This window comes from Nycticebus coucang, chromosome 7 (genome assembly GCF_027406575.1).
Source record: "Nycticebus coucang isolate mNycCou1 chromosome 7, mNycCou1.pri, whole genome shotgun sequence".
In the NCBI taxonomy this organism is placed as follows: domain Eukaryota; kingdom Metazoa; phylum Chordata; class Mammalia; order Primates; family Lorisidae; genus Nycticebus; species Nycticebus coucang.
Window position 1 is genome coordinate 67709616 of NC_069786.1, and position 14861 is coordinate 67724476.

Genomic DNA, 14861 nt, shown 5'->3' on the forward strand with positions numbered 1-14861 from the left:
GGGGCTCCAGATAAAGAAAATCTCAAGTGGAAGGGCACAATGGTTAAGAAACTGGGCAAACATGTCAGAACCACAAAAAGCAAACATGAGGGATGGCCAAAGAGATGAACTGAAAATGTGGGCAAGATGAAGACCATGAAGTGCCCTGTATCTCACCCCAAGAGATTCAGATTTTGTTCTATAAGGAAATTTACAGGCTAGAGATTTGTACATGTGCATAAAGACTATGAGATTTCTCAAAGAAAACTTTTTATTTTCAATTTGATAAAAATATGGGGAAAAAAATATTAACAAAAGGGCACTGGATCATGTGACTGACCACCTTTTAAAATTGAGTCCTGTCATAAGATTTCAGTTCAAACATTTAAGGTTAGGGGGACACTAAACAAGTCGTACCATTTATCACTGGTACAAATAAACCAAGAAATAAATGGTGACGACTATATGTAAATTATGTTGTTTGTCAGGTCAAGGTCAAATGAAGCCATGACACATAGGACAAAGGAAGGTTCTCTAGTGATTTAAACAAAGAAAAGAGGTGAAGGCATGAAGTAATCTCTCAACACACGGGCAACATGGACATGCCTTTCTGTAAGGAATGTAAACCATGAAGAAAACAGGGTACGTCCACTTTTAGAGCTCTTTAGGTCAAGGAAAACAATCTCATGGGTCACAATGAGTAAGAATTCATTTGAATATATTGGTTTTATAGTTTGGCTTCATTTAATTTAGAAATGTTGGGGTGTTATAGCTGTATAAAAGATATGACATAAGAAATACCTAGTTTTATATTTTCATATATATGACACACCAAAAATATTTCAAGTTAACGATGGAGGATTCTGGGTATTCTACTCAGGTTTGGGAAATTCTGCTATCGGTGACTGGGAGCCACTGAGGATTATAACAGGCAAGTGACAGCTTGTGCTTTAGAAAAATCACTCTGGCAGCAGCAGGGGTTGTTGGAATTGAATATACCCAAGTCAGGCAGAAAGAGTAGTTAGGAAGCTATTTAATCATGTGATAAAAATGGTGAGGTCCTAAGTTACCCAGATGAAATCAAGATGAGATGGATAAGAGCATCAAAAGGACTTGGCTGTGTGTGAGGGAAAGCGGGGCACCTAGGATGACTCTCCCTTGGGTAACTTGGTGGTGAGATAACACAGGAAGGAAGATAAGCAGAGTTGAAGAGGAAGGAGAAAAAGAGAGAGATGATGAATTCAGTTCAGCAATGATTTGAATTTCATTTCAGCCAAAGAAAACCCAGTTGTCTTTTCTGGGTTCCAGTTTTCTCAGTGACAGCTGCATTCATATGAATTACCAAATTAACTATCGTAGGGCTCTCCAAAAATATACAAACCACTCTACCGTATGCTGTAAATAAGTCATGAAAAATCAGCAAAAGCTCAGGCCCTGAAGAAAATTCAGCAGTATTAGAAAGAGATACTGAACATTTTTACTAAGCACTAAAATTGTGACCCAACAAACTTACCCAGTACAGTAAGTCCTCATTTGTCATTGATAGCCCTTGGAAACTGCAATTTTAAGCAAAATGACATACAATAAAAATCAATTTTACTGTAGGCTAATTGATATAAATAAGAGTTAAGTTCCTATGGCCTGTTTCTGGTCACAAAATCTTCATCAAACTTCTAAGCAAATACCAAAACACTTGAAATATTAAACAGTGACATAAATGTGAGCTGTATATACATTTAACATGTGAAAGATTAATAAAAACAAGATAATTATTTACTCAATTACTCCTGTTTAGGATGGAGGATGGCCAGAGTCTATCCCTCCAGTTCAGGGCACAGGGTAGGAACCAATCCTGGATAGGGTATTATTCCTTCGCACACTCACATTCAAATCTCTGAATATAGTAGGAAACCAAGTAATGAGAGAAAACGCAGGCAGATGTGGGGAGAATATGCAAACGCTACACAAACAGCAGCCCAATTTGGAATTGAACTTGTTTCTCATCAAATAATAAAAGGACATTATTTGAGGATATTCGAGGACCTCTTGTACTATACTTTTTGTTTTGGGATCGCTCATTTTCCTTGAGCACTAGAGGTAGCATGTTACATCCTCATGTAAACACGCAAAGACACTACCCTCAAGGAATTTAATTGAAAAGCAAGAAGACACAAATGGTGCATAATTGTTGAAAAATTAGTGTCCTGGTTCTTTGTATATACAGGAAGCGCTAGTTAACAAACTGTATCTTTTGCCTATAGGAATCAGTGAGGAATATTTTAGGCAGTCCAATAAGAATACAAGCATTTCGTACTTTCCTATAAAGAAAAAAAAAAAAAAAACGGTGGAGGCGAGAGGATGGAAAATGCAGCAATTGTTTCCAAACTAGCTACTGTCCTTGCAGGCCACACAAGGGTGGGCCTCTAGGAAAGAGTAATTCGATCTTAGTTTGGTAAACCAAACTAGGCTTGAATTGCCAAATGAGGGTTGGACTGGAAGGCAGCATCTTCCAACACCAACTCACAACATAAAAGCATAGTGTTAGACACCCAAATGTTTAACCATCATCCTAATCCACAAAGTCCAACTTGCGGCTGAAAGGAAAGCCGCCGGGCGTACCTTCAGCACAGGACGCCGCTTTAGCCGAGAGAGGGTTTTGCAATTGACAAGGCGCCGCGCCCAGCTCCTGGCTAGAGCCTTCCAGGGCCAAAGTCAGGGACTGAGAGACTTGGGGGTAGCAGGGAGGTAATAGACCGATCCCCAAGTGCACAGCGCGCACAAGGATCGGAGACCAGGAGACTGCAGCACAGCGCCACCACGACTCCCCTTCGCGTGCCACTAGCAGACCCGGAAAGGCACACCAGCCGGAAGGTGCAGCCTCAGCCGGACCGGAGGAGGCGGGGCCACGGTGCCGGGACAGAGAGGAGGCGGGGCGACAGTGCCGGGCAGGAAGGAGGCGGGGCTAGAGGAGGGGCTGCGCAGCACTTGAGGCGGGACTGAGGCAAACCCACGCTCCCCGCCGCCTGACGGGAATTGTAGTTCTGGGAAGACGACCTGCTTGCTCAGGAGGCACTGGGAACTACATTTCCCGGTGAGGGAGTGGCTCCAGCAAGCCGCGTGGCCGCTACGTCGTACTGTCACCGGCCAGAGAGGGTTTGAAGGGCAGTCTGGGAAGGGGGTGTTTTTTCCTTCTCCTTCTTCTCTGTGCTGCTCGCTCCGCCGTCGGGTGCCCGCTGGTAAAGATGAGGCCTCGACGTACGAAGGGAGCAGCTGCTACCCGGCATCGGAGTGTGGGGCGCGCCCCTTCGGCCCAGCCTACCCAGCACCCGGCCTGTGCCTCCATGGGCTCGACCCGGAAGCCCAATGTGTGCCACCGGCTGAGTCGTCGGGCACTGGGCTGCTTCTCCCGCGACGCAGGCGTGGTGCAGAGGACGAACTTAAGCATCCTGCGGGCGTTGGTGTGCCAGGTGATCGCCCGCCGGCCAGGGGCAGGAGGAAGGGCAGCGGGGCTCCTGCAGCCACGCCTCCTGTTGGGATGCAGTTTGACTGTGCTAGGCCTCCCCTCCACCCCCTTTTTAAGGGTCTTGTGTGATAGAAGGATGATTTTAGCCCTGAACATAGGTGATTAGTAAACTTGTGTTAGCAGGGCTGCCAGATGCTTTTAGTTTTAGGCTTCTTATGTCTTCCTACAAACATTTTAAAAGATGGCCATCCCATTAAACTAAAACGTGAGAGCAGAGTGAGGAAGACTTCAAAATAATGTTTTAAAATAACGTGTGAAGTTACTTTGAAAACTAAGTTTAACTATCCAGCTTCAAATTGGTACACAGTGGAAGCTTATGAGTTCTTTCCTAAACCGAAATTACTTGTGTCTTTCAGGAAAGTACTAAATTTAAGAATGTTTGGACAACTCATTCCAAGTCACCTATAACCTATGAAAGAGGAAGAATATATTTTGACAATTATCGGTATTGTGTCAGCAGGTAACTTTAGTGATAAATTTTGCTGTAATACACTCACTGTTCATCTCAACTATAATTCATATGGAACCACATAGCTTCATTAGACTTTCGTGAAACAAAAGAATGGAAAAATGGATCCAGAATAAGACTGTGGGAAAATGCCTGTTTAAAAAAATTCTGTTAAATCTAAAGTTGCAGGTTTCATCTTTGTAAATACCAATTTAAAGCAAAACTACTTTATAGTTAAGGCAAAATGATTGCTCAAAGTACTATTTAGTATTCACTCTATTTAAAAGATTGATCAAAGTCAAGAAAGCCAGTTACCAATTAGATGATGCTTTGGAGAAGAATTTCTTACTTTTTTTTTTTGGAGACAGAGTCTCACTTATTAACCCTTGGTAGAGTGCTATGGCGTCACAGCTCACAGCAACTTCCAAATCCTTGGGCTTAGGTGATTCTCTTGCCTCAGCCTCCCGAGTAGCTGGGACTACAGACGCCCACCACAACACCTGGCTAGGAGAATTTCTTTATTTTGTTTTTGAAATACTTGCCTTTTTTGTTTTTTTAAGAGAAAAAATTTAAAACAAATGCATAGCATAGATCCAAAACATTTAACAGTTACCCTCATCCACAATTGTCCAATCTGAGCCTGAGAGAAAAGCCACAGCAAACCCCCACATACCCATTACCTAGAGTCAGAAGCTATCAAGATTCGCCACACTTGCTTTATCTAACCCATTTCTCCCTCCCTTTTCCTTTACCTCTTCACTAGGTATTTTAAAGCATATTCTAAACATAAATAAGATTGCTTTGCATCTTTGAAAAATATAGGCATTTTCTTTTTAAGAGCCCTTCACATACCATGCTATTTACCAATTTAAATAACTTTTAATATGTTCACAGTTATAACCAGAGTTACTTTTTGAACATTTTCATCACCTCAAAAGAAACCCTGTACTCTTTAGTTTTTACCCTAATACCACCATTACCTCTGGCCTTAAGCAACCATCAGTCTACTTTCTTTATTTGTATATTGATCTGGACATTTCACATAAACGGAGTTGTAGTGTATGTGGTATTTTGTGACTGGTTTTTCCACTTAGCATGTTTTCTGGGTTCATCCATGTGATAGCATGTACCAATGTTCCTTTTTATAGTCAACTAATACTCCATTGTGTGAATATACCCACTTTGGGAGGCTGAGGTGGGAAGATCTCTTGAGTCCAGGAGTTTGAGACCAGCTTTGTGGGGGAAAAAAAAGCCTGATGTAGTGGCATGAACCTTCTTTTGCCTGAGCCTAGGAATTTGAGGTTACAGTGAGCCATGATTGGGCCACCACTCCAGCAGCCTGAGTGACAAAGTAAGACCTTATTTATTTAGGGACAGAGTCTCAGTCTGTCACACTGAGTAGAGTGCTGTGGGTTCCAGCTATCCTCTTACCTCAGCTGCCTGAGTAGCTGGGACTATAGCCGCTCTTCCACCATGCCTAGCTAGTTTTTCTATTTTTAGTAGAGCCAGGGTCTTGCTCTTGCCTCAGGCTGGTCTCAAACTCCTGAGCTCAGGTGATCCACCTGCATTGGCCTCCCAGATTGCTAGGATTACAGGTTAAGCCACCGTGCTTGGCCAAAAAAAATTAAAAAAAAAAAATTAGCCACACATACTGGTATGTACTTGTAGTCTTAGCTGCTAAGGAGGCTGAGGTGGGAGGATTGCTTGAAGCCCAGGAGTTTGAGATTGCAATGAGCTATGATCATGACACTGCACTGCACTCCAGCCTAGGTGACAAAGTGAGACCCTATCACTTAAAGAATTTAAAAAAATCCACTGCAAAATCTGGGGTCATGAAAATTTGTCCCTAAGTTTTCTTTTACAAGGTAATGGTTCTAGTTATTATATTTATGTAGTTGATCTATTTTCAGTTAAATTTTATACATGCTGTAAGGTAAGGATTCAACTCTATTTTATTGAACATGGCTATCCAGTTGTCCCAGCACCAGTTGTTGAAAAATTATTCTTTCTTCATTGCAAGGCTTTGCCACCCTCATTGAAAATAAGTTGTTTTTTTGTTCTTTTTTTTTTATTAAATCATAGCTGTGTACATTAATGCAATCATGGGGCACCATACATAGGTTTTTTTTTTTTTTACAGTTTTTGGCTGGGGCTGGGTTTGAACCCGCCACCTCTAGTATATGGGGCTGGTGCCCTACTCCTTTGAGCCACAGGCGCTGCCCAAAAATAAGTTGATCTTAAATACATGGGCCTACTTCTGGATGCTCAAGTCTATTTCATTGATCTGTACGTCTGTCCTCATGTCAATACCACAATGTCTTAATTATTATTGCTATTAATTACTTAATTACATTTGTTATGTATTGGTATCATTTCTTCCTTAAATGTCTAGTAGAACATACCATTGAAATCATCTGGGCCTGGCATTTCTGTTTTGGAAGGTTATTCATTATTCTCCTTTCTTTAATAGATACAGCTTATTCAGGTTATCCATTTCTCCTTGGGTATATTTTGATGGGTTGTGTCTTTCAAGGAATTGCCCATTTCATCTGCATTATCAAATTCGTGATCATAGAATTGTTTGTAATATTTCCTGATTATCCTTTTAATATCCATGGGATCAGTAATGATTGCCCCTCTTTAATGTCTCCTATTACAGTAATTTGTGTTCTTTTTTTCTTAGCCTAGGTAGAGGTTACCAATTAATTGATCTTTATTTTTAAAAAAGCTTTTGGTTTTATTGATATTTCTCTATTGATTTTTGGTTTTCTTTTATTTCTTTTATTTTTTATTTATTAAATCATAGCTGTGTACATTAATGCTTTCTTTTTTTTAATTTTCGGTTTTCAATTTTGTTACTGTTTCTGACCTATTTTTTATTATTTCTTCTCTTGCTTACTTTGGATTTAATTTGTTCTTCCTTCTTTAGTTTCCTAAAGTAGAAGCTTAGATTAGTAATTTTAGGCCTTTCTCTTTTTCTAAAATCTGTACTTAACGCAATACATTTTCTGCTAAATACAGCTTTTGTTGCATCCCACAAATGTTAGTATGTTGTGTATTCATTTTCATTTAGTTGAAAATATTTTTCAATTTTTCTTGAGGTTTTCTCTTTGACCTGTGTGTTATATAAAAGTATGTTGTTCAGTAACGGTTTTGGGGGAGATTTCCAGTTATCATTCTGGTATTAATTTCTAGTTTGATTCCATTGTGATGTGAGAGCATACTTTATATTATTTCTAGTCTTTCAGATTTGTGTAATGTTTGTTTTATGGCTCAGAACATGGTCTATCTTGGTGAATGTTTTATGTAAGCTTGAGAAGAATGTATTCTGCTATTGTTGAAGTATTCTATACATGCCAATTAGATCTGGTTGGTATAACACTGCTTAGTTCAAGTATATCTTTATTTTCAGCCTAAAGAATCTGTCAATTACTGACAAAGTAATTATTGCAACTATAATAGTGCCTATTTCTCCTTGCATTTCTATCAATTTTTACCTTATCACATTTTGATAACCTGTTGTTAAATCATACACATTAACAATTATTATGTCTTCTTGGAGAATTGACCCCTTTATCATTTGTAATGCCCCTATTTATCACAGGTAATTTTCTTTTCTTTTTTTTTTTTTTTTTGAGACAGAGTTTCACTGTGTCACCCTTGGTAAAGTGAAGTGGTGTAACAGCACACAGCAACCTCAAACTCTTGGGCTTAAGCGATTCTCTTGCCTCAGCCTCCCAAGTACCTGGGACTACAGGCTCCAGCCACAAAGCCCAGCTATTTTTTTGTCCTAGTTGTCATTGTTGTTTGGCAGGCCCAGGATAGGTTTGAACTCGCCAGCCTTGTTGTATGTGGCTGGTTCCCTAACTGCTGAGCTATCAGTGCTGAGCCCCTGATAATTTTCATTGTTGAATTCTACTTTGTCTGAAATGAATATGGCTACTTCGGTGTTTTTGTTTGTTTAATGTTTGCATGATGTTACCTTTCTCCATTCCTTTACTTTTAATCTATCTGTGTCTTTATATTTAACTTATATTTAAAGTGGATTTCTTACAGGTAACATATAGTTGATCTTCTTGTTTTATTCACTCTGATAGTCTCTGTCTTTTTTTAGATGTATTTAGACCATTCACATTTAAAGTGATAATTGATGTAGCTCATTTAATAGCTACCGTATTTGTAACTATTTTCTATCCCAGGGGTTCCCAACCTGTGACCCAGCCACATATAGATTATTTGAGGACAGTTTGCTTATCTGTAGTGTTAGATATCAGGAAAAGTCTGCATGAACCTTTTCTTTTGGTAGTCAGCTTTCCTTAGTGCTTATGTATTAATGTGTGGCCTAAAACAACTCTAATTCTAAGGTGTAGCAGAAAAGCAAAAAGGTTGAACACCCCTTTTACTCTTGTTCTTTTGTTTTTTGTTTTTTGTTTTTGTCTTTTTTTCAACCTTCTTTGGTTTTAACTGAGTATTTTATATGATTCCATTTTCTTTCCACTTTAACATAACAATTATACTTTAAAAAGAATTTTAGTGGGTACCTTATGGCTTGCAATATGCATTTACAACTAATCTAAATCTACCTTCCAATAAACACTATACCTCTTCATAGGTAGTGCAGGTGCTTTTATAACAGAGTATTCCTAATTCCTCCCTCTCATCTTTTATAACATAGCTGTCATTCATTTTACTTACTCTATACTATAATCACTAAATACGTTATTACTTTCATTATTTTGGACAAAATTTAATCTGTTAAATTAGTAAAGAATGAAAAATTAAGAGATTTTGTTTTATTTTCACTTATTCCTTCTCTAATACTTTTCATTGTTTATGTAGATCTAAGTTTCTGACACGTACATATCATTTTTCTTCTTTGGAAAAATTCTTTTAACATTTTTTGCAAGGCAGTCTACTGACAACACATTGCCTCAATTTATGTTTATCTAAGAAGGGCATTTTTTCTTCACTTCTGAATTATTTCTCTGGACACAGAATTCTAGATTGGTGGAGTTTTTTTTTTTTTTTTTTTCTTTCAACATTTTAGATATTTCACTCCACTCTGTTTGCTTACATAATTTTTGATAATTCTTTTCCTTGTTCTTCTATAGTTAAGGTGCTTTTTTTTAGTCTGGCATCCTTTAAGATTTTCTCTTCATTTTTGATTTTCTGCAGTTTGATCATGATATGCCTAGGTACAGATTTTTTTGTTATTTTTCCTGTTTGGTGTTTTTGTGGTTTGGTGTTTCTCATTAATTTTGGAAAAATCTCAGCCATTATTATTCAAATAATTTCCTTTTCTCTTTTTTCCCCTCCTTCTAATATTCTCATCATGTGTATATTATACCTTCTATAATTGTCACATAGTTCTTGAATATTAATGTCATACTTTTTTCTTTTTTTCCCCTCTTTTCCCTCCATCCCCCAGTTTGGGAAGTTTCTGTTGAGATATGTATCTTCAAACTCACTGATTCTTTCTTCAGCTGTGTCCAGTTTCAATATACTGATGAACACATCAGAGGCATTCTTCGTTTCCCTTATTGTGTTCTTGATTTCTAGCATTACTTTTTGAATTTATTTCTTAGAATTTTTTTTTTTGTGTGTGTGTAGAGACAGAGTCTCACTTTATGGCCCTCGGTAGAGTGCCATGACCTCACACAGCTCACAGCAACCTCCAACTCCTGGGCTCAAGCGATTCTCTTGCCCCAGCCTCCCGAGTAGCTGGGACTAAAGGCACCCGCCACAACGCCCAGCTATTTTTTGGTTGCAGTTTGGCCGGGGCCGGGTTTGAACCCGCCACCCTCAGTATATGGGGCTGGCGCCCTACCGACTGAGCCACAGGTGCCACCCTATTTCTTAGAATTTTTATCTCTCTGCATAATTTACCCATTCTTTCTTACTTATTGTCTACTTTTTCCATCAGAGCCCTTGGCATACTAATTATTTTATTTACTTTTGTTTAGAGATGGGGTCTTGCTCTCTTGCCCCAGCTAGAATGCAGTGGCTATTCACAGGCACAGTCATAGTACACTCCCTGCCCAAATTCCAGGGGTCAAGTGTTCCTCCCACCTAAGCCTCTTGAGTAGCCGGCACTACAGGTGTACACCACTGCACTGTCCTTAATAATAGTTATTTTAAGTTCCCGATCTAATAATTCCAAAATCTGTCATATCTGAGTCTAGTTTTGATGTTTGCTTTGTCTCTTTAAACTTTGTATTTTGCCTTTTAGTATGCCTTGTTATTCTTTTTGTTATGTTACCTAGAGCTATCTATGATATGTTGGATAGAGAGAATTGAGGTAAATAAGCGTTTGGAATGAGATTTTAAGATTATCTGGATAGAATTAGGCTGTGATTATTGTTTGCTGTAGTTGTAGGTATCAGAGATTAAAATTCCTCATGTGTCTTTGTTTTTGTCTTCCCATTACTGGTTCCAGTGGCTTGTTCCTGGTAAGCTATGATTGTCTACCTCTTTCCAGTTTGGGGGGAGCAGCAGTTTGCTTCAATTCTCTGATGGATCTAAGAAGAATTGGTGATCTTTGGTTTGTTCAACCTTTTTCTTTTCTTTTTATTTTATTATTATTTTTTTTTTTTTGCAGTTTTTGGCCGGGGCTGAGTTTGAAACTGCCACGTCCAGCATATGGGGCAGGCGCCCTACTCCTTTGAGCCACAGGTGCTGCCCCTGTTGAACCTTTTTCTTATTGTGAGTGACAACTTCCAAGTTCTTTGCATATTAGACCAGAAACCAGCATTTAGAGAGTATAATCAGCATTTGAGGTTTGTTCTGACTCCAGGAGGGCTCCTCCCAATTATCTTTTTATGATTTTTCCCTGACATATTTGCCAGCCTTTGGTTTAGCATGCATCTCCAGTGAATTACCAATTTGCCTTTCATCAACCACCATAGGTTTTGAGAGTGCTCTTTAGGCCTGAACTTCTTCACATTCATTATGGCTTGCTTCTCTCTTTAGGCAAAATCTTTGAGCCAAGGCTATGGAGCTGGTGGTGGAAGTTTACTTCTCTATTCTAAAAGCTGAGCACTTGGGATTGAGGAAATGCTGGTCTCAGATCTCAATTTGCCTCTCTCAGGGTGGACCATTGCTTTATAAGGAGGGGCAGGGCAAATCAGGGCCCCAGTCTTTTCAACTGTGCCACATCCAAGGTAGAGCCTTCATCTCATGAATGGGGGCTGGGAGGAAGTAGAGAATTCCACTCTTTTTTTTTTTTTTTGAGACAGAGTCTCACTATGTTGCCCTTGGTAGAGTGCTGTGCTGTCACAACTCACAGCAACCTCCAACTCTTGGGCTTAAGCAATACTCTTGCCTTAGCCTCCCGAGTAGCTGGGACTATAGGCGCCTGCCACAACACCCGGCTGTTTTTTGGTTGCAGCTATCACTAATGTTTAGCTGGCCCGTGCTGGGCTCTAACCGCCAGCTTTGGTGTATGTAGATGGAACCCTGCTCACTGAGCTATGGGTGCCGAGCCAATTCCACCTTTTGATCACACTCACCCAGTGCTCAGCTTGAGCAACCCCAAGATGCGTTCCAAGTGAAAGCTGTACAGAAAGGGAGTTGCACCAGTCTGGAGCAGTATTTTCTTTTCTTTTTTTTTTTTTGAGACAGTTTCACTTTGTTATCCTCTGTAGAATGCTCTGGCGTCATAGCTCACAGCAACCTCCAACTCTTGGGCTCAAGGGATTCTTTTGCCTAAGCCTCCTGAGTAGCTGGGACTACAGACGCCCACCCCGACACCCAGCTATATTTTGGTTGCAGTTCTTGTTTTTGGCAGGCCCAGGCTGGGTTTGAACCTGCCAGCTCCAGTGTATGTGGCTGGTGCCCTAGCCGCTGAGCTACAGGCACCAAGCCTTGAGTGGTATTTTCGTCTTGCTGAGCTAGGAATAGGCAGAGAGGGAGCAAGCCCTGGTCAAACACCAGAGATTCTCACTATTTTTACTGAGCTATAGTAGGTTTTCTTGAATAAATGTTTTCTCACGTGCTATATGTCTCCAGGACTATTTTCAGAGAGTTTAAATGGTTGTCCTTTTATAATTTTCACTGGTTTTTCTAAAAAGTATGTTTACAGAGCTTTTTATGCTGCCATACTAGAAGCGGAAATGTGGACATTTTCTTATGTTGTTGTTATGTCACACCTAGCAAAAATAGCAGTAATTCTTTTTTTTATTTTTATTTCTTTGTCTTTTTTTTTTTTTGGTAGAGACAGAGTCTCACTTTATGGCCCTGGGTAGAGTGCCATGGCATCACACAGCTCACAGCAACCTCCAACTCCTGGGCTTAAGTGATTCTTTTGCCTCAGTCTCCCAAGTAGCTGGGACTACAGGCGCCTGCCACAACGCCCGGCTATTTTTTTTTTGTTGTTGTTACAATTCAGCCGGGGCCCGGGTTTGAACCCGCCACCCTCGGTATGGGGCCGGCGCCTTACCAACTGAGCCACAGGCGCCACCCTTTCTTTGTTTTTTTGAGACAAGGTCTCAGCATGTTGCCCAGGCTTGTCTCAGCAATAATTTTTGGGTATCATTTAATATCCGGTTTGTAGAGTCCCCAGTTTGGAGATACCTACTTTAATTAAATGTTGTTTGTTTGTTTTTTTTATTAGAGAAGTGACATTAATTAGTGTTACAGTTATAAAATAGTATTTGGAGTTCTTTAACATCCAGGGGTGCTTTGCCACAGGTTAGAATCACATGAAGTTGCATTCATTCCTGTCAAGTTCTATTTGGTTTAAACCTTTGAATCGATAAGGGTACATCAAAAGTGAATAGAATTGTCACCCTGAAAAATTGCTTCTTTTTTCAACAGTAGTTTTAATGTAAAAATTCGTCAGTCAAAAAAAATTTTTTAAAAAATGATATCTGTTTGGAGATAATCTTGCTCTCTTACCCACAGCATAGTTCCATCATAGCTCCCTGTTACCTCAGACTCCTGGGCTCAAGAGATCCTCTTCCATCAGCCTTCCAAGTATGTAGCCTATGACTACAGGCTAAAAAGAAAATGGAAACATTTGTGATCACATCTAAGTGATAATTAAGGAAGTATAAATTAAGAGACTGTTTTTCACATTGATGATACAGTATTTAGTATTGACAGAAGTATAAACTTATTCAACAGTTCTGAAAAGTAATTTGGGAGTAAGAAAACCATTAAGGGTATTTCTTTTTTTTTTTTTTTCTTCATTAATTTTCATTCTAAAATAATGGGAGCCTTTTTATCTAATTTTAATTTTAAATATCAGAATTGATGGTTTATGAATTTGATGGAATTCAACAGATATATTTATAGTATAAATGTTCATGGGAAAAGAAAGAATTCAATATGATCCAGTTTTGGAAAACATTGTCCAGATAGGTATATATATAGAAAAACTAAAAGGAAATGAATCAAAATGTTAATAATAGTTATTTTTGGCAGTTTATGGTTTTATAAATTATTTTAGTCTTATATTTTTCAGATTTTTTTCTATTCATGTATATTATGCATTATGTGGTCAGGAAAAAAAAATGTTAGCAGTTAAGAAGAAGAAAGCAAAGAAGAAATTATATTTTGGAATTCCAGATCTCTCAATAAAAAAATCTCTCAAACCTGAATAAATACTGTCTCAGTTATTGAGAAAAATTATTTTCTTTTTTCCCAGTGTTGCATCAGAGCCAAGAAAGCTTTATGAAATGCCAAAATGTTCCAAGTCAGAAAAAATAGAGGATGCTTTATTGTGGGAATGCCCAGTGGTAAGATTTGTTTTTAGAGCATTTGTTTTCAAAGCATTTTTAGCCTAAAACAATTGTTTATTGTTAATATCATGTATAAAGAAATAGAACTAATTATAGTGATTCCTGAATCTTGAAAGCAATCAAGATGAGAATGTTTGTCTTTTGATTATTATTTTTCTCCTGAAATAATTTATGTCTTAAAAAATTAATACTGGGAGGCGCCTATGGCTCAGTGAGTAGGGCGCCGGCCCCATATGCCGAGGGTGGTGGGTTCAAACCCAGCCCCAGCCAAACTGCAACAGAAAAATAGCCGGGCGTTGTGGCGGGCGCCTGTAGTCCCAGCTGCTCGGGAGGCTGAGGCAAGAGAATTGCGTAAGCCCAAGAGTTAGAGGTTGCTGACGCCACGGCACTCTACCCGAGGGTGGTACAGTGGTGACACTCTGTCTCTACAAAAAAACAAAACAAAAAATTAATACTAAGGGCGGTGCCTGTGGCTCAAAGGAGTAGGATGCCGGCCCCATATACCAGAGGTGGCGGGTTCAAACCCAGCCCTGGCCAAAAACTGCAAAAAAAAAAAAAAAATTAATACTAGAATGTGTTTTTAAAATTAGATACAATTTTTAAATTTTTAAAAATAGAAAAAGTTATAAATTGATTAAAACTTTTATGAACAATACAAACTACTTTTAGTGTTTAAGAGATCATTCCACTTAATATACTGAATAAAATATTTAGAGCAACAGCTATGTTACATGGGTCTTTGAAAAGCAAATTCTTAGGAGTTTCCTCCATGCATGTTGTTAAGAAAATAATAAGATAAAAAATAAAATAATAGGATTAGTTCATTTCATCAGATCAGCATTACACTAGTATGAATTTTTCAGAACATTATTTATTTTTTTTTTGTAGAGACAGAGTCTCACTTTATGGCCCTGGGTAGAGTGCCGTGGCCTCACATAGCTCACAGCAACCTCCAACTCCTGGGCTTAAGCGATTCTCTTGCCTCAGCCTCCCGAGTAGCTGGGACTACAGGCACCCGCCACAACGCCCGGCTATTTTTTTTTGGTTGCAGTTCAGCCGGGGCCGGGTTTGAACCCGCCACCCTCGGTATATGGGGCCGGCGCCTTACCAACTAAGTCACAGGCACCGACATTATTTTAATAGGATTTTAACGGATATATAGATGCCAGAG

The 14861-nt window shown here is 39.1% G+C and overlaps 2 protein-coding genes across 7 annotated transcripts in view; one reads left to right on the top strand and one right to left on the bottom strand.

Annotated features, from left to right (window-relative positions):
- METTL8 (methyltransferase 8, methylcytidine) overlaps positions 1–2830 on the bottom strand; it is a 125229-nt gene extending 122399 nt beyond the window's left edge. For all 6 annotated transcript variants that reach the window (XR_008381308.1, XM_053598080.1, XM_053598077.1 and 3 more), the window contains exons 1-2: positions 2599–2830; positions 1493–1535 (exon numbers count right to left, since the gene is read on the bottom strand). Coding sequence is in view for 5 of the 6 variants with exons in the window: in XM_053598077.1 (XP_053454052.1) it covers positions 1493–1519 (27 nt within the window). In the remaining variant the exon portion in view is untranslated. The remainder of the gene's footprint in view (positions 1–1492; positions 1536–2598) is intronic.
- Positions 2831–3112: 282 nt separating this feature from the next.
- Positions 3113–14861, top strand: part of DCAF17 (DDB1 and CUL4 associated factor 17) — a 48824-nt gene continuing 37075 nt past the window's right edge. The window contains exons 1-3 of the mRNA XM_053598074.1: positions 3113–3446; positions 3859–3962; positions 13597–13687. Coding sequence (XP_053454049.1) covers positions 3222–3446; positions 3859–3962; positions 13597–13687 — 420 coding nt within the window. The 5' untranslated portion in view covers positions 3113–3221. The remainder of the gene's footprint in view (positions 3447–3858; positions 3963–13596; positions 13688–14861) is intronic.